A 27874-nucleotide genomic window follows, 5' to 3' on the forward strand; every position below is an offset into this window, starting at 1 on the left:
AGCCTGTGTTTACACTTGCCAGGTGTTTTTGTCCTCACATTAACATTTCCACATGTGCACCCATGTGAAGCTCTGTTTTCCAAAAGGGAAAAACACAGAGGGGAGGACAAACTGAGTAATAACAGAGCTTTCAGAGTGTAGGAAAAGCTTAAGAATTAAGACTTTCTCATTGTGCTCAAATATGTGTCCAAGTTAAGAAGTCGCAGTTTGGATTCGCTGATTTATATGTGGAAGTTAACAGTGTATTCAATTCAGATACATGTACAACATTATAATAGTTTTTATTAATTTTGACTCTTTTAAAAAAAAATGTGTTAGTTTTAATTCATTTTTAGAGCGGGCTTGCTTGTTTTTTATTAGTTTCTGTCTTTTGTAAATGTTTAGTTTTTTTTTTTTTGGAGGTCATAATAAGTATTGTGTGTCATAAAAAACCCATTTAAAAACTGTATAAGGACAGATGAACAACCGTCTCTGAAACACACATAACTAATAAAAAATAAGTCGACTAGAAAGTAGCCAAAAATCACATATAATAATAATATATAATAATAATAATAATAATAACTCTCACATTGTATGTGAGTCAGGAGTCCTAGGAGCTCAATCTGAGTAAAAACATGAGCAAAATTAAAAAAAACAATAAAAGACCAGAGGTTTGATTCACTTGGATGAACCGACTCAACCCAATTAACGAAATAACACATTGTAAACAAAAACAAATTAAAAACAGGGCTGTCTCAAATAAAACCTTTCAAAAATGCCGGCAGAGGAAACATAAATACACTTCACATGAAGCCAAAAGGATTATGTATGAAAAAAAATTACAAAGACCAAAACTAAGCACATTTTCAACTGCAAGTTTTATAAACACAATTCAGTTTCAGTGAGTTATCGTTGTTGTTTTTTCCTCTAGTTTTTATTTTAGTTTTTTTCAATTTTAGTTTTCTGTCATTTGGTTAGTTTCCCTTAACCGTAATAACCTTGTACCTGTACTGGTGTGTTTTTCAGGTCCTGAGCCTGATGTTCAGCCTCGAACGGTGCGTTCAAGCGTCTGCCAAGAGCACACAAGCCTGCACAACCGGCTGGATGCAGTGGAGAAGGTGCGTGCATCACATTCAGCCCTCAGCAGTTTGAAATCAACAGGATTGGATAGGTTTTTTTCCCCCCTTTGTTTATCAATTGTCAACATTTTGTGTCCTTTTTTGAGACTGAGGGAAAAGAACATTTCCTTTTAGAGACTGAATGTTCTCTGCGACCCTTTTTGTGCTTTGTCCGATAACACTCCACAGTCATCTCACCTGAAAGACCCCAGACTCGCTCTGACTTTATCATACAGGCTGTTTGTGTAGCTGTAATATTCATTAAACAAATTAGAATGTTGATTGTTTTATTCATGACTAATAATTCTATTATTCATGCCACAACTTATTAATGTATTGTATGAATGCCATGCACACGATTATGTCCTCTTGTCTCCTGCAGAAAGTGGAGGACACTGTTGGGGAACTGGAGGTTGAGCTTGTTGCTCTTCTAGATGACATTCAGGACCCGCAGTGGCGCCCCCTGTTGGAGAATGCAGGAAAGACAGTGGACATACTGGAGGAACCAGTGCTAAACTAGGAAGAAGGGATTCAACAAGGCTCTTGACATGTACTTTGGATGATCTCTGTGACGTAACATAATGATTGTTCTTTTAGAAAGAAATGGTTTTAAATCTGTAACTTTACATCAAAATGACATTTTTATATTAAACAATAGTTCTTTGCACTTTGCAATAGTTGTAGTTTTTTACTACAATCTACATATTCTACCCCTGCTCTTCACTGCCCTCTGCTGTTCATTGATAGAATTTGCCTCTTGTGCCACATCTAAGTAAAAAAAACTACACCTACACAGATGTAAAATTACTGGAAGGAGTTTTATTCTTTTATCAAAGCAGTAAAAGCAGCATGTTTTCAACACACAGAGCATGTTCAGTACATTTTCACTGATTCCCTGTTTTAAAAACAAAAAAACAATCCTACAGCACAAGAACATTATGCAATTATAGGATCACGAGGAGGAAACGAGGGGCGTACGTCTCATTTTCCTCTCGACCGCTCTTTCCTCAACAGGACTCTGAGTTTCAAACTGTACCCACAGAGGTAATAATATATCTACATTATGGTATGCCCTGTGAGTCGTTAGGGGACATGCTGTTGCTGGTCAAACACTAGCACAATGCCTTATTGAAACACCTAACAGCATCCAGAACGTTAACACACAAAGAAATGTGTCAGAAGGGTTTGCAAGCATGGTCCAATTAGAAACAATCACTGATATCAAAGAAAAAAGTACTGTAACTTAAAGCTACGCTTAAATTAACCGTCAACGTCAGGTTTTTTTTCGTTTTTTTTTTAATCATTTAACAGATAACATATAATTTACACAACCGCTTCAAAGCTATGTTAATTCTCATGGTGTGTGTAGTCTTATTTAATGATTTATTTAAAGTCACCGAGCTCTCTTTTCCACAAATGGAGAGTGATTTAATAGCAAATTCAGCAAATTCCACGTCGGAGTAAAAACCCGCCAAAGTTCCAGCGTCTTCTCCCATTGCTGTACAAACATTAATGCAACACTTAACCCACGGCAGAGCATCACACACGGCTGCTGACTCCATTCTACTCATACAGCAAAGGTACGAGTCTCTACAGGCGATAAGGGAAGACAACTTCAGGACGTCATACGATACTGCATATCTAAAAAAAATTATCATGCAGTCCTTGTGACACTGGGATTAGACGACTTTGTACAGTTTTAAAAATCACAAAACTCACTGTCCAGAAATAGTCACACAGGTCAGTTATACTCTAATTTGGACTGTGTCAGTAATCTGTTAAGTATCAAGGTATGCTATTACCAAACGCTTGTGCATGCACAAATCAGCCGGTCAGGCTCAAGCTCACAGCTTTGGCAAAAACAGGCTTATACTGTAAAGGTGCATGCAAAAAGCTTGAAAGAATTAACGTCCTCATATAGTTTTGGCAAACCTGGAAGAGCTTACCTTATATCCCTTTAAAGAAGCTTCTTATAGTCTAATCATGATGTATAGTGTTATTAAAAACAGATCTATATGTTGGGAAGTATGCTTCTCTGCTGTCTTTCTGAGGATGAAATGACAAGATTCTGACCACTAATGACCTCTGTTTTTTTTTTTTACTGCTTTAGACTTTAACACTGTTAAATATGTTTGAATAAACGTATTAGAAACGCAAAACCATTTGGTTTTAAATGTATATGTAACTGTATATACTTAAGGCAAGGGTCTTGCTGTGCACCATCTTACCCTGCCATGTTTCTATAGCAGCTCGAACGTGCATTTCGTGCTTTGAACCGAAGGCTTACGACGCAAAGAGAACACACAAGCTGTGCATAAACCAATGAAAGAGAAGGTGACAATGGCAGAGAGAACAGGAGAGTGAAATGGCGTGTTTCCACCGCCTCGGCACGGCGCGGCGAAGTTGCGTTTCCGCTAGCGTAGTCCCTGGTACCAGGTCCTTTTTATAGTACCTGCTCTGGCGAGGTTCCAAGCACGCTGACACCAGATTCAAGCCGAACTGTTGATAGTTAACAGTTTAAAAGACTTAACAATCTCCAACAATTACCAGGGAAATGTCTAAAATCTCAATATTTAACAGAGGAGTCTGGTGTATTTGGCGTCAGCACTGCTGATCGCGACCGGCATCACAAACCCTGCCGCTGTATTTCAGTCCAGTGACTGTGTCAGACGGAGTCCGTGCTCTAGTGAACAAATAGTTTTAATTAACTGATTCTAATGATTCTAATGACACTGAAAACAACTGCTTTACAAGTCACTAGTCACTCGTTTGTGTGTGTGTGTGTCGGGGTGTAAAACGAATGTAGCCGTGCAGCGATGACTCCGTCCACGTTGAGTTTTATTTTTGTAGTGGAAAACCAAAGTAAACCGTGCCGTGGCGAGGCGAGCTGGGACCATAGTGGAAAAGAGTGTGCACATCCTTTCTGGTATGTCGCTAATTCTGACACGCTGGACCTTTAAACGGGATCAACAGTTGACAGTTGATCCACACGTCCGCACACAGTGTCGCTCAAATGCAGATGACATCACCAGATTGTCAACTGATCATGAAAATAAACACAATGAATTATAATTACTTGTATCTGCACACACACACACCAATTAGTGATAGTGACTTTGAACGTTTACATTATTTTTTACACACAAACCAGGAGCACAGGGGGTTTTGGTGCCTTGCTCAGTGGCACCCTAGCCCTCAACCTGTTGTGGGATTTGAACCGGTGGCCCAATTCCCTTCCGCTTTGCCATGAGCTGTCCACAAAAACCTCAAATGAACTATCACTTAGTTGTTGTATGAAGTGGTATGACGGTTCACTAAAAAGTGGAATTATTATTTGTATGACTGAGCTTTGCTTAGATCACGAGCCAGTATTTCACTCACCACCATCACATTTAATATTAAGGAAAAATGACATGCAATCCAGGAAAGATAAATTAGGTCAAGTAGACTGCAGAGAATATTCATAGCTGTGGTTCTGAAAACAGTATAAGATTTCACAGTGCAGCACGTGCAAGAAGTCAGTGTAAATATAACCTAACGATGTCTCCATTTTACTCGTTCCTAACGCCTGATTGTTCCCGTGAGTCTTTTAAATAATTGGCTCTAAGTAAAGTTCAAAAATCAAACTCTCTGCTATTTTTTTAATGATTGCACCCAAATGTTTGAATAATCTTAATTTATCTTTTTTCTTTTTTTAAACACTATTTATTGTACAAGGGGTGAATTTGTGAGCTTTAGAAGACCTGGATGTTTCGAAACTCTGCTTCCTGTTTTGCATGCTAAGATAATATCCAATAGTGGTATTATTGTTCTGTTCATTTCCTTCTCCTAAACACAGCGAATAAGTACACTTCCCAAAAAAACAAAAACGATACTCTGAGGTCACTGCACCACCTGAAATATATACTTTATACATAATCACAATATGAATGTATAAATGACCTTTTTTTTCACTTGCAGAAGAAGGAACGTGGACTTTACGTTATACCGGGGGGGAAAAAAGGAGACGTTTACATTGACACACGTTAAGTTCCTTAGAAATGGTTATGCAAATGGTAGAAAAGCTTTGGCATATTTTGCCTACAAGTTGTGCCTGCACACTTGGAAAAGGAAGCGAGGAGTGAAGCGGACTGAGGCTTCACACAGCTCTTCCTTTAGTTTATATGTCGAGTTCGCAGTCCCACATAAAACTGTGGTGAGATTAATTACCTACACTGTATGCTATGTACACGGTTTTCATTTTTATTAGGCCTTAGGATTTTCTTAAGGTGGACTTTTGCTACATGTTCCCAGGTGTTCACGCTGAGATCGAGGGTGCCACCTTAACTGTAACACTATCATGACGTCTATCTCATCTATGCGATTTTGAAGTACCAACAGGACACAGCTACACATTAATGTTAAGCCCCAAAATAATGATCTTTTTTCTTTTTTCTTTTTTTTTTTCACTACTAACCAAGCACTTTAAGAGGTGACGATGTCTAGTGAAGCAAATATTAAAGGATGGGACTGTTGTTGATTGAGTTTATTCCGCAGAGCAGCTTCTGAATGCTCTTTGAGGTTAAAACACTATACCACGGCATGATTGCAGACACAGTGACAAGCAAGACTTCTCATTCTTATCGTTGCACTAATGTTCTCCCATAAATCACAGCATCTTCTCATCCTAAAATGCTTGGGAAAACAACAGTTGGATAACGCTAAAGGAGATAAAATCAAATTAGCATTCTTACTCATAACGCTTCCATGGCTACACAGTTATTAACACAGACTGATTATCATTTTAAACTGATTATCACCCCTTTAAAACAACAGAAAACCAGTCACTCCGTCTTGGCCAACAGGAAACAGCCATGCACAACATACTTTACTTTGAAAGTGTCTTGGAAAGGTGTTGTTACAGGAGGAAGGTGCTGCGGGAGAAAGAGGAAAAAACTATTTTCCCTAAATCGGAGCACATATTACATGAAAATGGCTGAGGGAAGAAGACACAGGCAGTCAAATAAATTGGAGAGCCTGCATGTGCTGAATAATTCAGTCTCCCATTAGGTTTTGAACAGGAAAGCTTAGAGGGGGGACGTCTCCACCAAAACCACCGATCCCACAAAATCCGCAGACCGCTATTGCTCAGGATGTCTTCATGCCTGTGGAGCTTTCGGCTCCTGAACAACACCTCTTAGTAAGTGATCCAATATTTGTCATGCTATACTGTAACATTGCATAGAAGTAAGAGCTTACTCTAGGGCAGACGGATACAGTAGGTGGTGACTCTCACGAAAATCTGCCTCAGTCATGCCTTACTGGAAGGATGATCATGAAAATAAACACAATGAATTATAATTACTTGTATCTGCACACACACACACACACACACACACCAATTAGTGATAGTGACTTTGAACATTTACATTATTTTTTACACACAAACCAGGAGCACAGGGGGTTTTGGTGCCTTGCTCAGTGGCACCCTAGCCCTCAACCTGTTGTGGGATTTGAACCGGTGGCCCAATTCCCTTCCGCTTTGCCATGAGCTGTCCACAAAAACCTCAAATGAACTATCACTTAGTTGTTGTATGAAGTGGTATGACGGTTCACTAAAAAGTGGAATTATTATTTGTATGACTGAGCTTTGCTTAGATCACGAGCCAGTATTTCACTCACCACCATCACATTTAATATTAAGGAAAAATGACATGCAATCCAGGAAAGATAAATTAGGTCAAGTAGACTGCAGAGAATATTCATAGCTGTGGTTCTGAAAACAGTATAAGATTTCACAGTGCAGCACGTGCAAGAAGTCAGTGTAAATATAACCTAACGATGTCTCCATTTTACTCGTTCCTAACGCCTGATTGTTCCCGTGAGTCTTTTAAATAATTGGCTCTAAGTAAAGTTCAAAAATCAAACTCTCTGCTATTTTTTTAATGATTGCACCCAAATGTTTGAATAATCTTAATTTATCTTTTTTCTTTTTTTAAACACTATTTATTGTACAAGGGGTGAATTTGTGAGCTTTAGAAGACCTGGATGTTTCGAAACTCTGCTTCCTGTTTTGCATGCTAAGATAATATCCAATAGTGGTATTATTGTTCTGTTCATTTCCTTCTCCTAAACACAGCGAATAAGTACACTTCCCAAAAAAACAAAAACGATACTCTGAGGTCACTGCACCACCTGAAATATATACTTTATACATAATCACAATATGAATGTATAAATGACCTTTTTTTTCACTTGCAGAAGAAGGAACGTGGACTTTACGTTATACCGGGGGGGAAAAAAGGAGACGTTTACATTGACACACGTTAAGTTCCTTAGAAATGGTTATGCAAATGGTAGAAAAGCTTTGGCATATTTTGCCTACAAGTTGTGCCTGCACACTTGGAAAAGGAAGCGAGGAGTGAAGCGGACTGAGGCTTCACACAGCTCTTCCTTTAGTTTATATGTCGAGTTCGCAGTCCCACATAAAACTGTGGTGAGATTAATTACCTACACTGTATGCTATGTACACGGTTTTCATTTTTATTAGGCCTTAGGATTTTCTTAAGGTGGACTTTTGCTACATGTTCCCAGGTGTTCACGCTGAGATCGAGGGTGCCACCTTAACTGTAACACTATCATGACGTCTATCTCATCTATGCGATTTTGAAGTACCAACAGGACACAGCTACACATTAATGTTAAGCCCCAAAATAATGATCTTTTTTCTTTTTTCTTTTTTTTTTTCACTACTAACCAAGCACTTTAAGAGGTGACGATGTCTAGTGAAGCAAATATTAAAGGATGGGACTGTTGTTGATTGAGTTTATTCCGCAGAGCAGCTTCTGAATGCTCTTTGAGGTTAAAACACTATACCACGGCATGATTGCAGACACAGTGACAAGCAAGACTTCTCATTCTTATCGTTGCACTAATGTTCTCCCATAAATCACAGCATCTTCTCATCCTAAAATGCTTGGGAAAACAACAGTTGGATAACGCTAAAGGAGATAAAATCAAATTAGCATTCTTACTCATAACGCTTCCATGGCTACACAGTTATTAACACAGACTGATTATCATTTTAAACTGATTATCACCCCTTTAAAACAACAGAAAACCAGTCACTCCGTCTTGGCCAACAGGAAACAGCCATGCACAACATACTTTACTTTGAAAGTGTCTTGGAAAGGTGTTGTTACAGGAGGAAGGTGCTGCGGGAGAAAGAGGAAAAAACTATTTTCCCTAAATCGGAGCACATATTACATGAAAATGGCTGAGGGAAGAAGACACAGGCAGTCAAATAAATTGGAGAGCCTGCATGTGCTGAATAATTCAGTCTCCCATTAGGTTTTGAACAGGAAAGCTTAGAGGGGGGACGTCTCCACCAAAACCACCGATCCCACAAAATCCGCAGACCGCTATTGCTCAGGATGTCTTCATGCCTGTGGAGCTTTCGGCTCCTGAACAACACCTCTTAGTAAGTGATCCAATATTTGTCATGCTATACTGTAACATTGCATAGAAGTAAGAGCTTACTCTAGGGCAGACGGATACAGTAGGTGGTGACTCTCACGAAAATCTGCCTCAGTCATGCCTTACTGGAAGGATGCTACAGGAAAAAATAAAGATAAGGGAAATGGTGGGAGCCATATTAGGTCCTGCTGTGTATCAAGTTGCCCTGCTGTGCGTTTCCGTCACTCCTAGCTACAACAGAGGAGAGAGGTTCCAACGTATCTACTGGTATGGCACAAACACTGCAGTGGCCAGAGAGACCTGCAATCGCCACTGTGAGGCGATGTGGTGCTAGCAGCTGCCGGGGGAGGAGCAGACTGAGCCACACATGCTCAGCTTGGAGGACTCGGGCTCCGTCTCGGGACCGGGTTCAGGTTCTGGCTCAGGTGCGTCATCATCGGTAGCCCCAGATTCAGCCTCTCTGTCCCCGTCTCCGCTGGCATCATCGCCCCCGGCCTCTGACTGACCTTCATCCTGACGCTTTTTCAACCTGAGACCGATGGACAAAAAAACAGACATGAATACACAAGTGTTTTACATTGTGCACCATTTATTCAGATGTTTTAATTTGCATCTCTAACACGTAGTTTTGTGCATGCAACTTCCACGTTTCTGAAACCCCTTTGAGACGGCAGACAAAATATCTATTCATCCATCTTCTATCACTTTAGCTCTCCACACGAGGGTTTGCTGGTGCCAATCCCAGCTGACGTAAAGTGAAAGGAGGAGTAGACCCTGGACAGCTCACACACACACCTATGGTCAATTTAGAGTGCCCAATTTGCCCAAACCCCAAATCTATCCACTTTTGTTATGTTTTCAAAATATTTTTATTCTGTCAGGATGTAATAGGGCTGAACTATTTGGCGATTGCTATTTGAACTCTCTAAAAAGTTGAATAAATGACACCGTGAAACTACTAACCGCTCTTTATTCTAATCCGAGGTGATGACTTAAAGATATGTACTGTGTCTTGTGTCCCATTTTTAATTTGCATAGGACACAGAAACAAAACAAAAATAGAATACATTAATTGCAACCTTTGTGATTTGATAATTGCATTGTTGTAAATTGTGCTGTTGATTTTAAAGTGGTTCACTGTTCATATCCAGTCTGTTAATAAACTTCCTTATTTTAACATATATTCTTACCTCAATTTTAAACCAATGGTTAATGTTCTTAACTTGAGCATAAAAATAACAGCTTTGTTGGTATTAATATAAATATATTAATATTGTCTATTACTTACTTTTTTTGTAGTATATCTGCTGTGTATTATGTACCTTACTTTTTACTGCAAAGCACTTTGTGAATTTGTTCTGTGAAAAGCGCTATATAAATAAACTTTACATACTTACACACTTATTTATTTGGTTAGGAATATTAATGTTTGCATCTTCACTGTCGGGTTCATAAAGAAATCATCCTTTTTTGGGCCACTGCAGAATTTCTTGACAATGCTGTTTGATCACATATTTAATTTCTTTTGATTAAAAAAACTGGATGAAGAAATTACACTTGTTGCTGAATTGCAATCAACCATGCAGCCTTAACATACTCACACAAAATCAAACTAAAAAAGAGTTGAATGTGGGTGCTTGACTTTCATTTTAAAGTGCTCGTCTTTGCTCTGTGCAACTCCAGATATCACCGCCTCTGATTATTAATAGAAGCAGATTGCCATTAATTAAAGCAATGGGGGTATAATAAGATTTTTCCCACACAGAAGGATTTCAGTAATGCTGCAGTGGCAGGAAACGGTCAATAATAAATGAGGCAATAATTTAGAGCAGCAGCACTGAACACATATTCCCCCATTTACAAAGTGAAGAGGACGTGTGTTCTGTGATATATGGACCTCTTCATTTATGATGTACTGTGCACACTTTACTGACAGATAAAAAGAAATAGATGCCGACTGTTCAACCACAGCGTGGCTGGCTCTTAAAAGCCTTAAATCATCTGTGATATAAAGTGATCTGAGTGTGATATGGGTGAAAATACATACATAGCTCTCCTCTCAGCTGAATTCATATTCCAGTAAATTCATTGTTTTGAAGTGGGTATAAAATTCATATTTGCTGCAGTAAATTCTATAACTTCCCTCAAATACTGTGGTGACTAATACACACATCAGTCACAAATGAAGTGCAGGTGACAGTGAAGGAAAAAGTTTCAGTAACATGTTGCATTACAGTAGAATAACCGGATTAGATTAGTTTAGATTAGATTAGATTCCTTTATTGTCACTGACAATTTTGTCTAATTTCTACTGCAATTTTCATTTAGGTAATATAAGATATATATGGATAAGATAACTGCACAGCAACTAACAGACAATGTTTGTGATTTAAAATGTATAATTATCCTATTATAAAGCTGAAATTCATTCTCTGTTATGTCCCAAATACATTTTCTAGACTTAGTGATTGCTATAGAAATAAAATGGAATTACCATATGGAATTACTTGCCTATTACCAACATAATATTATACTTTTACCATGTTGTTAGTGAACTGTAATGTTGTTGAGTGTTACCGAGTGGTCAGAAAATGACAAGTTGCAAGAAGCCAGACTTACTTGGAGGTGGAAACAATGGAAATATTATTATATGCTTTTCTTTTTACTGTTGTTGTTGCATGAGGGTAATGAGGCATAGCAACTGAATCATTTTGTCCTTTTTGGTTGAAAATGGATTTTAATTTGTGCATGTATTGTTTTGTGCAACTGTTAGTTGACTGGAGATGATTTAGACTCTGCTTTAGAGCGCCTTATACTATAGATGGTGTGCTGCTATCGTGTTCTCTTACCTCTCGCGGTTGAAGATCATGAACTCTTGCTGCACCACTTCAAGGCACTCCTGTAAGTAATCATTCTCCTGCAGGCAGTACACAGACCAAACATTGTACTCATCATCATTAGTTGCCGTCCTCAAGCTCTATAGCTCTACCAGTCTTGTTATGATCTTCATAAACTACACATAAAACTTAAATCAGTCAACTCTGAAAATGTCTTTTTACTCATTTCCGTTTTTTCCCCCCCCGTCATTGCTCTTTTTTAAAACATGTCATGAATTGTTTGTGAGCCCTCCTCAAATTGGATGTTTGGCCTGAGACAAAAATAGAAGCTCATATTTCCAAAAGCACTTGAGGCCATGACAACAGCACTGAAGGCTTCATGATTTAATAATCTGGGTAATAACACAGTACAGGAACACACACACACACACACAAAGACAAACCAAGTTTCATAACCCTGCAATTGCAAGAGGTACACACTCCTTGAACACACTGATGCACATGGATAAGGAACACACACACACACACACACAAATGATAATAATAACACTGATGTCATGATGACTGCCTGACGGGAACAGGCTGTTTCTCATAAATACAGAGAGAAAGAGAGAGAGAGAGATCTCCTGTCAGTGGTAAATAATTTCTCAATCACTACATAACAAAGCAAAAGAGCCAAAGAGACTCCAGGTCTGTGTATGCAGACTAATCCTGGTTTGGACACACACACACAGATGTTTGTGCAGCATTCGTAGTAGACTCATAGTGCATTCCCTAACCCTTACCCTAACATTAACCATCACAACTAAGTGCAAAAACACAAGGACGAGACAAAATGTCCTCACTCCCTTACGTTTGTACGTTGTTTTGTGTTTTTTTTTGGTCTCACAAAGATACCCATACAAAAACACACACATATATCAGAACAGGCCAGGCAAGATTATCATGTGCACTATGTCATGACCTATATTTATTTTATGAAATGAAATATGTAAATCAAAAATATCATCACTTTTGTTTCAGAACTTTAATGTACTAATATTACTGATATTACAATTTTCCTTGAACATTGTCGTTTTGAAAGTAGCCGACTAACATTTGGTGACTGTCACTTTAATGCTAAAATACAGTTAATATGATGAAAGCGTCTATTTGCTCTCTGGTTGAGAATCATACAAGGCATAAATAAGTATGCATACACGCTGTATATTGTGGCACCTTCACATTTTTATGGTAAAAATGAGGCTCTAAACTGTACCTGATTAGCTTAGCTTAGCATCATGACATGACACAGGGGCAAAAGGCTCCTGTAGCTTGACTCTGTCTAAACCAGGAACCCTTTTCAAGGAATTAATAGCTATTTAATTTCACCAAGCAAAAATGTAAATGATTCCATTAACTTAGTAGTATCATGTTATAGCAGCTCTATTATGCAGCCTGTGCATTTTTTTGTAAAGGCATAAGATATACAATATGAAAATAAAAAGTAGTGTCTATTGAGGAATATGGAAGATATTTAAGAATCATAATATCACTAACTTGAACAGAGGGTCTGTCTTTTTTGCCGACTAGCAAAGTGTTATTCATTCAGCTGAGACTAGAAATAATACACTGGGGTTGAAAAACACAAGATGCTGCGATTTGGCTCAGCACCAATCTAAAAATATGCAGTTTTGATGCGAACTGATAGACCATGGAGTGAGATAAACCTGAGTTTCATTGTTATCTTCAAGTGTGTGGTATCTGATTAATCCTCCTGTGCAGCAGCTAATGATGTGCCCAGATATATGCAAGCGTGCTGGGGTCCTCTTAATGATCACAACGTGCTTTTAGCACCTGTATCATAATAGAATGTAATATTGGTCTGCTCTGCACGGACACCTTTTTTTTTCTTTTTTTTTCAATTAATAGGGAAACAGCAAATAATGTCACGGTATGAAGGCAATTGAAATGTGAGCAAAGCTAAACATAGAGCCTTTTCTCATCAAAGAGAATAAAGGCCTTTTAAGAAATGCAACGGCATCTTGAATTCCACCTTCATCCCCACATTTGCTAAAACCTCCTTCTCTACAGAGAAAGAATGCTTTTAATGCTGAGGTTATGAAACATCCCACTGTCCTATCTCTTGTATCTCAGGCTAAAATATGAAAGAAGGTGCAGATAATTCCCTAATCTCAAGTCTGTGAATCTGTGTTTTGAGATAATACTCAGAGAACATACAGTGCACATACACTAAAGTGCATTTTCTTTTTTCTTTTTTTTCCAAACAAAAAGGCAGCTTTAAAACCACCAAACAGGGATGGGAGTAAGTCATCGAGCAAGTCACATCAAGTCATAGCTCGAGCCAAGCAAGTTACAAATCAAGACGAAGGCGATGATTTTCCAGATGGTTTAAAAGACAGTCATTTTGAACTTTTGAATGTTTTCATTCAATGATTTAGGAGATCGAAGGCCGATTTGAGTCAAAAGTCTGCCCAGTTGATGTGTCAAGAACAAGACGCTAAAACTCCCAAATGAGGGCTGCATGAAAATTAATGACGCCAGTATTTTCTCACGGCCCTGGAGGCGAGAGCACCTTTCTCTGTTCTGAGTATGTACAGACCTTTAGTCAAGCCGAGTCTTTTACCAACGTTAGTCAAGCAAGTCTCATGTAAATTGAATTCATGACAAGTCACGTAACTCAAGTCCCCCATCTCTGTCACCAACCAACCAATAATTTTATGTTTTTCAATATTCATTGACAGTAATGGACTGTAGGTGCTTTATAAGAGAGTGGGGGAGGTCACTCACAGACTGTGAATCCTTGCTGTTGTCTCGAGACCTGTTCTTGGCCAGCCTCTTCTTCTTCTTGTGAAGGGGACGCGACTCGAGGATCATCTCCTCCAGTTCGAAGGTGGGGTCGCAGTGGAGGCGGCCTTTCTGTTAGAGGGGGATGCAGGAGATAATTATGAGATAATTAGAAACTCAAACATGCACACAGTCAGGATCATAAATCAGGGGTTGTACACACACACACACACACACACACAGAGCCACAGAGTGCATACATGCAAAGATCAATGTACCGAATAACACACATGAATACACTCACTCACACACAGATGTGCAGTAAGTGTATGTATAGTAAGATGCCATAAAGAAGCTTCATTCAATTGTCTTTGCATTATTTAGTTGCTACACATCCTCATTATGATTAGACACCAGGAACCAGGCCTGTGTAAGTACAGCATATATGTGTGTGTGCATTTGCAGAGTCTGAAAATCAAGACAAAATGCTGGTCACAAATGGTTTGAAGGTTAGGCCTCGGATTAAGGTTAGATTAGGTTTGTAGTAAGAGTTAAACTGGGGACACGCAACAAGATATTTTTAGCCTGATTTTACCCACGATTCACAGTTGGTAAACACCAGACAGCACTAGTTGGGGACAGTCGGCATGGCTCGTTGGCACAAAAATGTGTTAGTGTGTGAGGGTAACAGACCCGACCAGACCTCAGTCGCAGTCGATCAAACATGTTTGAACTGTTTGAGCCGACTCTGGATGCAGTCGGGTAGTGTGTACTGATTAACCGAACCAAGTACAAAACACATGTTGCACATGTGGGACACAAGAAATCGCGTCAGACAACGAGGGCGACAGGAAGTAGCAGGAAAATCCAAACAGTGCTAGCGTTGAAACTGTCACTATCGTAGACACGGTCACTCTCACGACAGTTTGATGAGTTCAGTTCAGGCTTCAGTTGGTTTGACATCATTGACATCATCTCTCATGCAGACGCTGTCATTAAATGTGTGAGCCCCAGTCTTTCAGTTGTCATAAATAAAAAAAAATCTGCAGTTAGTGTGTCCTCCCACGACTGTGAAAGTTGTGTAGTGTGTCCCCAGCTTTAGGCATTAATTGCAGTTGTGACAGTTAGGATGTCCCTGGTGAGTCCCCAAAAACACAAATGTGTGCATAAATGTGTACTTGTAAATGTACGTGCATGTGTGTGTAACTAACATTAGGGACAAATCCAGCCTCCATCTTCTTCTCATATACAGCATCCCAGTTGACATCAGCGAGGTAGGGAGATGTCTGCATGTCAGACACACCGGAGAAACGATGCTCTGGGTTCACTGTCAGTAGCTAGAGAGAGAGAGAAAGAGAGAGAGAGAGACACACACACATACACGCACACACACACAAACAGCAATGTCAGCGACATCATGTCACCTTGCAAGTGGTAATATAACCTTCGCAGCTTCTCTCCACGCTCACATTCAGACTCTTCTCTCTGCAAGGTGGTGAAATCATTGACATTGGGGGTGAAGAATAAAAAAATCTATTTGATCGTTTGTGCCTCTGCAACACAACATTTGAAATGTATAATATAATGTATGTGTGTCATGTGTATAATGTTGATTGCCATAGAGTTTGTTGGGATGGAGATAATTCTATAACAGACAAACAAAATAATAAAGTTATGTGTGTGTTGTATGTTGTGTATACATCTCCGAGGGACATTAATAAGCCAGCTGCAGCTACAAGCCTCTTCACATTTAATTTGAATTTTGATTTGAATTTTTAATTTGAATAATTTGAATTGCAGCTCCTGCCTGCATAAAGTCAACCAATTTGGGAAAAGCTTAGTTGGAACAAATTGTGTTAAAAATGACTCAATAATGTGTCATAGCAAGTTGTAAGCAAAACCCCAAGAATCTGAGTCTGAATCGAAAATGAAATTCAGTGTTTTTTAATGATAGGAGAAGCCACAGTGTCTGCTGTGGGAAACGTCATTACACTGACACTGTTGCTGTTGCCTTAGCTGACAGGAGCTCACTCATGGTCATGGACACAACCATGAACTCACAGCGTAAAATGAGTTGGTAGCTGCAGAGCAGAGAGACACGTTGAGAGTATTTTAAATGAATAGTTATCAAATTAACTTTAAAACAATATAGAATTAAAAAAAATGCAAACTTGCAGATAGGGGGCACTATTGATCAATCATCTCACCACGTTTGAATCAGAATTGTTGCTCTGATAAAGACAGATAAAAGCCACACAGAAAGGAGTCACTCGATCCTTGGGGGGGAAATAAAACCTGGGCTGTAGAGTGTTTTTTGTTGTTATGTTAACTCTCTTCCTGTGCTTTTTATTCCTTCTTCTGGACACAAGCTGATTCAGTCTTCTCCTGCAGGGCTGGTTAGGTCTGTCTCTGTGGAGTCCAGACATGGTAATCGATCAGCAGCAGAGCGGAAGAGACCAATGCTGCGTCCAGAACACTCTGTCACACGGCACACGCACGCATGCTCACACGCTGCCAAAAAGATTGGACGCCTTAAAATGATGGAAGAACCACTGCCAGATCGTTTGTTTCCACCACAGTGTTACCTGACAACATTTTTTAAACAATGGAGAAGAAGGCCAAAAAATGTCACTGTGAAAAGAAGTCTGATTCAAGAGAAGTGTTGAAGCGGATTTATTTCCATTCGACGCCAAGGGAATTATCTCATCCAGCTGGCAAATTTTCACTAATAAGAAGAGAACACTTTGAGCCTTGGTATGAAGTCAGAATACTGTAGTGATGAATATAATCAGCAGCACACACACATACACACACACACCATTTCTGTTCATCATCCCTCAGATTCCCATCTGTCATTTTTCTTCTCCCTTGCCCTGAGGGTCTCAGCTCATCATCCTTCCAGCCCCCAATCCTCAGCCCTGTGGTGTCTTTTCTTCAACATGTCCCCCCCACCCCACCCCCCTGTATGCCTGCACTCATTTCCTCCTGTTCATCTTTCCAGGGAAAACCATCTGTGTCCAAGCAACATGGTCAGCCTCAGCCTCATGGTGATTTCACTTTATCATAAGTGAAACGTGAAAATCTCTTGTTAAGCGTGAAGTGTAGTTTGCATTTCAATCGCTCTCGGGATTCAATCCCGAGAATCCTCCATATGCCTTTGTAAAAAGTAGAGCTATTTTCAATTCACGTATTGATCATTAAAACAAACAATTTCCAATAGTCCAACACGAGACATCTTCAACAACTTGTTTTTGCCCAGACTATAAACTTTAATTTAATACAAGACAAAGATAAGCAGCAAAGACAAATAACGTTTGCGACTTAATTGGCATTACTTTATTAATAAATCGAGCTCTGCAATTCCTCATTGTTAGTTTAATTAAACTTTAGCCCAAGAATAGACCACAAAACAAACTTAGGAATCAATAACTAATCAATGTAAATGATGTAAACAATTGGGAGACAATTTGTGTGGCTGCACACAATGATGCAGATGATTTAAAGAAATAAAAGGGAAATAAAGACAACTCAAAATATCTGCATCCACAGATAATATGAGAGGAAAAAAAATGTGTTGAATTATTTTAAACTTGAAAAATTTGTATTGGGAATGTAAAAAAACAACCCCAAAATCAGCAATGACAGTTTTTGCTCTCAGTAGGAAGATATTTCAAATATCAAAGTCCAACCATCTTAATGACAGAGCTGAGAGAAACTGATGTCCCACTGTGTCCAGCTCACCTTCCTCAACAGTGAAACCAGGTCCTTAGGCCATGCTGGGCTGTACTGCACACTGACTGTGCTGAAGAGCTGGAGCAGGGACTCCACCGAGTTACTGGAATGAATATCATAGGGCCTCTGGTATGGAAACAGTGGAGACAGGTTGGCGCAGAGAGCAAAAACATGGAAGACGGATGTATGGATTTAAGGAAAGTTTAGTTTTTGCAAACATTTGCAACACAATACACCAAAACTGGCACCATTCCTTACCCATCCACGCAGCACTTCAAAGACTGTCACCCCCAGTGACCACCAGTCTACTTCGAAGGCGTAGCCTGTCCCTCCATTTACAAAGGACTGGAAGATCTCTGGGGCTGAAAGCACACGTAGAAAATCTCTCTCAGTGGAGCAGAAAAAAAGCTTTTTGTACAGGTGATGAAAAGCATGTGCTGCTTTTGCGAAATATCACCAGCAACTTAAGTACTTACTACACAAGAAGGGGACCTTTTCTGCAAATTTCTTTCCACACTTCACAAATAAGCACAGTCATTTCTGTCATTTCTTTCACACATGTGACCTTTTTAGGGATGACAAGAGTGTGAAGTCTTATTCAGAAATCTAGCACTTTCTAGCAGCAGCAGCAGCTAAGTTCATTTACTGCACACATGCCTCAGACTGATCACATGTCACTAGTGTAATTTGTGTTGACACCAATATTTCTAATTGGATTTTTTTTATTTTCATTGAGAGTAAGGGTCTTTAGTCATGAGTCATGAGACCAGACATGGAACGCTAGATGGTAGTGATGCAAATCAAAGTTACCCATGTAGGGCTTGGTTCCAGCTAAGGCGGTGGCTCTCTCTCCGTCCTTTATTATTGTTGCAATATTGAAGTCCGTCAAGTGGGCGTGACCTAAGAGACAAATCAAAATCCACTTCGTATTTTTCTTATATCCAAAGGAAAAAAATTCTATATGTCATGCAAAAAAAACCCAGACATTTCAGTAAACGTGAACGTTGTGTGCGTGTCACATGCATGTTCTCGCTGACCTTGTTACAGATGTGACTCATCACCTGGGTCATTTTTGTGCATCTCACTTGTCACTTGAATTAGATTTCCCTGCTATTTGTATGCTGTAGACTAACACATATAATCACAGCTTTAAATAGAAGGACTAATGCATTCTGGATAAATATAACCGTTTTTAAAGATCTAGCTCTGTTTTGCACAGAGATCTGATAACAGTGTGTAAAATGAGAGAAAAAATAAGCTGCAGAAACAAACAAATACAATTTTGACGTTTAAGTTCAACGCACAAGAGAACAGTCCTTTCATGTTCAGCAGTCACAGGTGATTTAACAGTATTCTACTCGTTTAAATAATAACGGGCCAAGCATATAGCCTTGTGGTACCCCTTAGTTATGGAGTTAAGGAGGCGTGAGATCTTCAGCACGGATCACCAATTAAAATATGTATGAAAAGGTATGTCTATTATTCCTCCATGTTTAATGATGCTAAAGCATGTGTTATTTGCCTAAATGTACTTAGGTGAGTGTTATTTCCGTATCACTTACCTTTCTCATCCAGCAGGATATTGTCAGGCTTGACATCTCTGAAAAAGACAAATATGTACATTCATCTCAAAAATATTGTAATATAAATTACCTCAAAAGCGCTTTTAAAAGATTTGCCTCAAATCTTGTTCCCATAATATTGGGAAATTTGGGAAACTTTAGTTTTCAGACAAAATTAGACTTGACTGACAGCAAAAAATAGCCCCACTCCCTTCAGAAACCAGACTTCTCATATGAAATAATAAAGCAGTAAATTATACAGAATACATGTTCATGTATGTATCCCCCAGTTTATAGAAAGACATGGATTGAGCTAATTAGTATTCGGTATTTAGATTTTAGCATTGTTATTATAAATTGTGTACATGCAGAGCTTGAGTTTTTGCTCTACCAAAGTAGTGAAATCAAAACACAAGCTATTATAGTTTGTGGGAAAGACAGAGAGAAAAATGTGTACAGTATGTGTGGATGAGAAAAACTGTAGGTGGTGTTTATAGGCCGACGTATATGTGTGAATTACATGTTGGTGCAACATGTGCATGAGTGAGTGCGTGTTAGTGAGAGATCCAGAGGGAGAAAAAATACTAATTTCCTTTATTTCAAGCCTTGCCTGAGTGCATGAGAACACAACCATCACCACTTCTCCTCGAGGCTCTCGTGGGTTTGTCTGCACATACATTTTACACCGCATGCAACTGACACATTCAGGCACGCACTCGCAGCCGTCCCCACACACACACACACACACACACACACACACACCTCGACACCTCGCAGCCCCTCTAAGACCCCCACAGCCAATTAACGGAGTGCACACAGCTTATTTAATTATGCCGCATGTCACACTGGTGTATAGAATACACGCAATCTGCTGAGAGCATCAGCTCAACCCATAGACATGTGTTCACTGTGGCTTCGCGACACCAAGCTGATGCAAATGACACCTGCCAAAACTCTTGGTAGGGAATGGAGGAAAAAGGAGGCAGCAGTGGTGGCGATGACTGATTCAGCATTGCAGTGCTGGAGGGAACTACATATACGTTCACAGGAGGAAGCCTGGTGCTCTCATTACACAATCGTGCCATTTTGTTTGAAGTTCAAAATGTAATTTATTTTTGCAGCGAGAACAGAGACATTAATCCAACATGACACAGCGTGTAGAGTGATTGTTTTTCTTTTTGCGCCAACATGTGTGAGGTGATTTCAAGTCAAGTTTTTAACGTTTAACATCAGATGAAGCAACCTGGTGGTGAGAGGAGAGAAGAGGAGAGGAGAGGAGAGGAGAGGAGAGGGGAGGAGAGGGTCTCTACTTTACTCATAGGACTAATTTTACCTCCTTGGGCATGGTGGCAGCTGACTGTTGCTAGGAGACCGGAGCCCCTTCTTCCTTCAGTTGGTGCAACAAAATAATTGTATAGAATTCTCCTGCCAAAAACTTACAGAGTGTAACTAAATTGTAGAGGTGGAGACAGCCGTGGATATATCCAGGAATTATTTGGCACAACTGTGTCGAAGGTCAAACAGTTGATGTTAAGGTAAGAATAGAAAAAACAAACAAACCCTTCAGTGTCTGTCTGTGTCACCTAGTCTTAATGTGCATCACAAACATAATAAAGAAATAAAAGGCAACAGTTACCAATTCAGTAAAACAAGCATTACTAACTTGTTGAAACATTCATTATACAGTTCTAGATATGTTATATAATACACTGTGTATTACACTTGTGAGTATTAAGAGAAGCCTATTGGCACATAAGAAGATTTACATGAACAGTTAACTCTTACATACTGAAATATTTATTGACATGCATTGCCAGTAAACCAATAAATAAATGAATAAATAATTAGACAAGTAATCGGCGAGAATCGATGACCATCAGTGTGAGGTTACTGGGACAAAACATGTGTGTAGCTGCTCTCATGGAAAAAACACATTCACACATAATAACGCTCTGCTAAATAAAAAACTTGTCATTTTTACAGTAAATATTATTGTAGCTTTGAAGAGAGTCAAGCTTTGTCTCCTGGCTCTGACTCAAACATAAAGAACAGCAAATCCAAACAGTTATTGTTTACACTAGGCCTCTTCGTGTATTCCTATCTTATTTTAAAAACGTCACTATGGTGCTAAATATGTAGATAAATCAGAAACCTCAGGAATGCCTCTCTGTCCACAGACATGCAAGACAGCACAGCTACAGTGTGAACACGTAGGCATGCTTCTAGTCTGTCTGTCTATTTCTGTGTGTGTGTGTTTGTGTGTTGTTTGAAAGAAGAAATGCAGCCCAAAGGAAATTTTTCAACAAGGTTCAAACAGTATTTGAACCATCTGTGGCACTAAATCTGCAGTCTACAGGGATCCGACTCTTTCACTTACTGGACAACACAGACACTTCCTCTTGTACTCAGCATATTTGGACAAAAAGCTGTGGACAGCGAACACACCCTGGTTTAAGATGATGGATGGTAAGAATTACTGGAGCACACATGAGGGGGGGGCTATGTTCACATATGTAAAGTAAAAGACAATCTGTTGGATTTTGCCCTTTTGTTATCCAATAACCTATTGCGATGATAAATGAATATATTGGTAGAATTTCCCCTGGAAAGAAAGTAGATATTATACAAATTTCTGTAAAGAAAGGGATGTTTGACTTTAGTGATTTTAGATGGAAGATGGTGTTTGAGTTCTAGCCTGCAAAATGTATTCATATGTCCAATAATGTTGCTGCAAGCTGGGGCAAAAATGATGAGAAAACAAAAAATGTTAACCTCAGTGTTACAGGTTACAACCTTGAGCTGATCCTCTGAGTTTTCCTCAATGGTTTGTCCAAAAACTGAGGCGTGCTGTATACAGTAAGTACTCCAAGTACACAAATACTTACATTGATGTATCCATAATGTGTGCAAGGTATCTCCTCTCTGATTTTCTGATTGTATTTAGTAGATACCCATAAATTAAGATGTCTGTTGTGTCAAACTAGTTTTACTGAGAGTGTACATCAAATAAGTAACTACCAAGGATGTCATTTACAGTTTGATGACGAGCGTTGTTTCCATTCTTTGCACATTTTATGTCTATTCGCCCACATAACACAATATAATGTGTTCCTCTGGCATAGGCAGTGTTGCAGCCTGTTAAAGCAGTAAAATGCAATATTATTCCTTAGGTCGACATAAACATGAATCCACATGAACGCAAATGTATGCCTTTATCGTGAAAATGAACTTAATACATAAATGATCATAGTTATATTATTCATAAACATTAAGTCATTATTGTACTCTCTCCCTCATGAACAACACATCAACATGTCCAATTTAAGATTAACTGCTAACCCTGTTGGTATAAATGCACCTATGGCATAATATTGAGAGACCTTTTATTGCTCTAAATCATGTATATGTATGTATTTACGGAGTGACAAATATAATGTTCTATTCTAGTCTGTTCAATAAGAAAGTAAGGAATTCAAACACAATAACTGCAATCACCGTCATATAAAGAGTTCTAATTCATGTGTTGTTCATGTCTCAAAGTTAAAGAAATTAAAGTTGAAAGAAGCAAAAAAAGACGAGCCTGTACCTATGGATGATGTGTTGGCTCTGCAGATAGTCCAGTGCCAGTGTCATCTCACAGAGGTAGAGTTTGATCGCGTCCTCGCTGAACTGAACGCTCTGTTGCAGGTGGTAACGAAGGTCTCCTCCCAGCAGGAGGTCCACCACCATGAACATGTCCTCCTCATCCTGAAATGAGTACCTGGGACCAGTTGGGACACACACACACACACACACACACAGGGCTCAGTCACTGTCTAGTGTGGAGGAGAAGAAAAAAAACCACATACACAAATAGGACAAGAACTGAGAACACAAAGAACACGGCAGTGATGAGGCTGCTTGTATGCCTTTCGCATGCAGCGCATACATCGGCGACATCACAAATGCAAAGCTCACACAGACGAACATGGCAGAAGTCCACATCTGTGCAGGAGCACGGGGAAAAAATCATGCCTTGCAAAACAAATCTGCAACCCCTTATGCATAATGCATTTGTGTGCACATCAATGCATGCTTGGATCAGTTTCTGTTTCGACGAAAGACACCGACACATACTCACTGTCCTGTCATAGTAACGCTAATCATTATCCCACCGATTTCAAAGAGGGAGCAGGAAAAGAGGAAGTGGTTTCTGTCCTCAATGTAACTTAACTGAAGGCTGCTCAAGGACCACTGATGTCAGTCAGGCTTACTGACGTCAAATTAAAAGCACACCCCTGCAGTAATACACTTGACGCTCCAGTCACTGAACACAACATTAGCCACACGGGTGAGCAGAACAGGTTTTGAACGAAATCTATGTTTTCATCTCAGAAAACAAAGGCAAAATAACACTTTAATAGGCCCCCTATGGAACGGAGGAGGGGAAACAAACTGAGCCCCAGCGATTTCTTTCTCACAGTTTAACGGGGCTTCGTCTCAGCCAAATCTTTACTTTCTCATTAAAGGTCTGATACTGTGATGGCATTACTTCTCTCTGTTGCTGCAGGTTCTCTCTGTATCCTCAGGCTTGGCCCCCAAACACTCAGGGGGACATTCTGATTGGTCCTGTTGCGGTGCAATTTCCTGCCTCCTTATGTGTGCAATGGAGACCGTGTGTGCAGCAGAGAGAAAACCATTTCATCTTATCCACAGATTGGTGGTTCTGCCACAGAGTATAAAAACCCATTTTAAGTACAGCTGGGTTTTCTGCTTCTCATAAGACACTGTGTAGGTTGATCGGTGAACTGGCTCTGACTTTTAATATGACAGAGTATCACAAGAGCAAGTTAGGCAAAGCAGGCAATTCCCTTGGCCCCTAAAACTTTACTGAAATGCTTCTGGGATAGATAATGGGCAAAAAGGCACGCTTGTGACTTTTCCCTGATGCATTATTATGTTAAGCCTTACTGCATTATGAATACCAAGGTTTGGCTTTGTATTCCTCAAGATATTTCTCATGAGAAACCCTGCCTCCCTTGCCACGAGACAGTTCTGTAGAATGTACCCAACAGAAAATGGCAGTAGAGCCTCCAACAGCAGACACAGTAAACCAAGCACTGACCCTTCACAGATCAGCTACAGTGTAAAAAAAAAAAAAACACATGGCAGCCTCAGCAGATGGCTGGCTCCAGGATGTTGTTTGCTGTTGGCAGGGAATCCTCACTGTCACCTTTTTATCACCTCATTGTCACAGTCTGATTCCTGGTATCCAGTAGACATACGAGCTTCCATTGAGGCAGCAGTCGCTATCTCAGTTATTCCAACAGTTCTTCCCAAACCACCACCAAACTATCCAGGCTCCTCAGAGACAAACCGCAGCAGCTCGGTCTGGTTGTCACTTCTGTGCCGATTACGCTGAGGTGACAGGGGACGACAACAGGGGCATATGAAAGCTTTAGTGATGATAAGCACTGGCAACTTTATGACTCCAGATGGGAACGTGAAGAACCTAATTTTGAGTGCTTTGTTCCAAGTAAACACAATGTTAAGCCCCAAGAATGTGACAAGTCCAAAAAATGACACAAAAGACGCCGCTGCCTAATCAGCAGTCCTTCCCCACTTACCCAAGAGAGTAAAAGTAAAAGTGACAAGGATGAGGTAAACGACCCTAGAGTTGAAAGATAGTTTACATCTCTCCACGCATGTTCAGACACATATTAAGAAAGTGTGCGATGCCACATTCAAATGACCGTGCTGGGGCTCTGAATAAGGAAAACATATCACCTGGTCGGTCATAAAGAGCTTTGCGGGGACATTATGCTCTAATCACTCTGACACTTATTCTGGTCTTGGTCGCAGTAATAGCAGGTTGTGGAGGTAATAATGTATGTTTCATCACAGAGGTTTTGACAGATCATTGTCTGACAATTTTCGAGATTTTCTGACAGCGCAAATCTGACAAGCGTGCCCACGTAAAGCAATTACAGAGTGCAGTTGTGAGAAAATTGCCTAGTTTTGAATGTCTCATCTCCAGCTCCCTTTTCTCCTCCTTCACACATCATACTTCCAATCAAGCACTCAAGTTTCTATGGGCTGTCACTCGCTACAGCGTGTAACGCTGGTAACTGGGTCAAAACATGTTTTACCACTAATTTCAATTCATTTTCTGTGTCCTCTGCTGCTGTTGATAGTGAAAAATGAGCACAGCAGTGCTTTGTAATGAGCTCAGATGAATGTCCGGCAGTAATCTGGACTCTGTAAAGAACTTTTACTGTCCAAAACCAGGAGCAGGCCATGTGGAAAGGCCAGGACTGCGCAAGGCTGCGACAGTCAGCGACTATGAGAGGAAGGTTAGCCGGCTGGAAGGAGTACAAGTAACAGGCTGAAATAATAAGGCCACTGTGACAAATGAGCCCAGGGAGGCAGGGAGGGAGGAGGAAAATAAGGGGGCAGTGAAAGAGGAGAACAGTTTTGGAGGAAAACGTGAAAGGGAAACTGTGATTCTGTTGTTCTACAAAGTTTCAGTGGCCTAGATACAGTTGATGAGCGAGATGGGCTAGTTGAAGTTGGCTGCGCGACTCAATCACAAGACATTCACGTGCTTCTCAGAGGATTCCTGCGACAATGGTGTGAGTGAATGCTGCCTCTCCTTTAAGCCAACCTTCACGCACTTGCCTTAAGACACAGCACCTTTGCTGGCCTGATTTCACAAGGTGCACTTTGGACGTAATGCCCTACAAAAAAGTTCTCTAAAAGTGGTTTATGGGGCACTTTTGCTAAAAGTCCTTGAAGAACACAAGTCCAGGGTAAAAAAAAATATATGCGGATGCTTAAATCTGTATCAGAGAAACGGACGCCTGTACTTTTTGGGAATCATCCCATATTTCGCCTTTTATGAGGATGATTTAAAGCTAAGCCCCCTCATAGGGCTTGTTATAACTGCTGACTCGGAGAGTAGAGGCTAATTTGTTCTACAGTCTCCAAAGGCCTTGTTCCATTCCGTCCTAAAATCAATATTCCTAATGGAGGCTGAACAGGACATAGCACATCCATCCTCACAACTCTGCTCACTCGATTTCTGACTCTGATGAACGGATGGACTGTAAGAAGACCACACCACACACTCTTTCCCCAGATGACTCATCCCTGTTCTGGTTTTTAAACCTTTAAAATCCTTCAAGATTATCCCAAGGGAGGACAGTTGCTGCGATAACCCTCAACAGCACTGTGGCAGTGTCTGTTTGGTGATGATTCACTGTCAAGTCTCTGAGCCCTGAAAGGGAATCGGTGACTGTGTTGGAGAATGATGTCTTGTGATGTAACACTTCACAATCTTAGTTTCACAATGATGTACTATACTCTATAGACCAGAGGATCAAATTCATTGCTCTGCCCTTATGCTTGTTACTCACTGCATCTTGGTAGGAAGATGTAATGCCTCCTTTGGTACTGCTAAAGAAGCCAGTGTTTTCTCCTGTGTCACAAATCCTTACAAGGGTTTGTGAGCATCTTGTGTGTGTGCAGCAAACGACGGTTCATTTTTCCTCCTCCAAGGTAAATCCATGTACCCTGGACTCCTACACACCGTATCCATACAGAGAGGGAATGGTCACAGCAATTATCGTGGGCTGCAAACCTGACATCCGCTCAGCTTAGAGCAGCCTTTACCCAGCTGATGGGATTCAGTGTGTGCTTTCACATGCTTCCTAATGAACTTCTTTAGAGACTAAAAAAAGAAAAAAAAAAGAAATCACAGCAGAATTCAGGATGTCTGACTGAAAGCAAAACCCTGCTTTGACACAGAGAATAATGTCAGGTAAAAGGAGACTGAAACCCTTACAAATCCACCTAGTCTGCACCTTTTTAGACAAAACAAAATCAAGGCCAAATACTTTCTTTGTGCTGTGTTGAGCACACCTTATCTCCCACTTGATACCTCCTTCCTTGTGGCTGCAGGTTTCATTAATTCCTCTGTCAGCTATTTGGTGTATTTTCCTGCTTTCTCTCTCTGACTGAGGGAAAAACTGTCTCTTTGGTTTAATCCTAGCATTGTATCAATAAAACCCTCCTGTGAAGCCTTATCAAAGCTGCTACTTGTTGTTGTAGTTTGCTTTTAAGAAAAGGCAATCCCCAACAAAATCCAGCTGGCCTATTGCACATCTATCAATAATGTACCGAGGTTCCAGAATGCTAGGATCCAGATCTCGATAGTGTGACTGAAGTACACAATTAACCAATTAGGAAACCCAGTTGTTATACAGTAACAGACATGATGGAACGATGACACATCATTTTCATTTGTCCTATTTACCTGCCTGACTTTACCAGCATCTGTCTCAAGTAGCAGCTTTGTTCCATGCACACACACATGCAACACATAACAATGCTGTCATGCACAGGTGCTCACAAACTGTCAGCG

The 27874-nt window shown here is 40.0% G+C and overlaps 1 protein-coding gene across 3 annotated transcripts in view; it reads right to left on the minus strand.

Moving 5' to 3' along the window:
• Positions 1-7262: 7262 nt before the first annotated feature.
• Positions 7263-27874, minus strand: part of LOC122781611 (serine/threonine-protein kinase 32C-like) — a 62429-nt gene continuing 41817 nt past the window's right edge. For all 3 annotated transcript variants that reach the window (XM_044045402.1, XM_044045403.1, XM_044045404.1), the window contains exons 4-12: positions 23060-23233; positions 19474-19511; positions 18722-18811; positions 18170-18273; positions 17921-18037; positions 15391-15516; positions 14183-14311; positions 11405-11472; positions 7263-9084 (exon numbers count right to left, since the gene is read on the minus strand). In XM_044045402.1, the coding sequence (XP_043901337.1) occupies positions 8886-9084; positions 11405-11472; positions 14183-14311; positions 15391-15516; positions 17921-18037; positions 18170-18273; positions 18722-18811; positions 19474-19511; positions 23060-23233 (1045 nt within the window). In that variant the 3' untranslated portion in view covers positions 7263-8885. The remainder of the gene's footprint in view (positions 9085-11404; positions 11473-14182; positions 14312-15390; positions 15517-17920; positions 18038-18169; positions 18274-18721; positions 18812-19473; positions 19512-23059; positions 23234-27874) is intronic.

The sequence above is a fragment of the Solea senegalensis genome, linkage group LG15 (genome assembly GCF_019176455.1).
Source record: "Solea senegalensis isolate Sse05_10M linkage group LG15, IFAPA_SoseM_1, whole genome shotgun sequence".
NCBI lineage: Eukaryota > Metazoa > Chordata > Actinopteri > Pleuronectiformes > Soleidae > Solea > Solea senegalensis.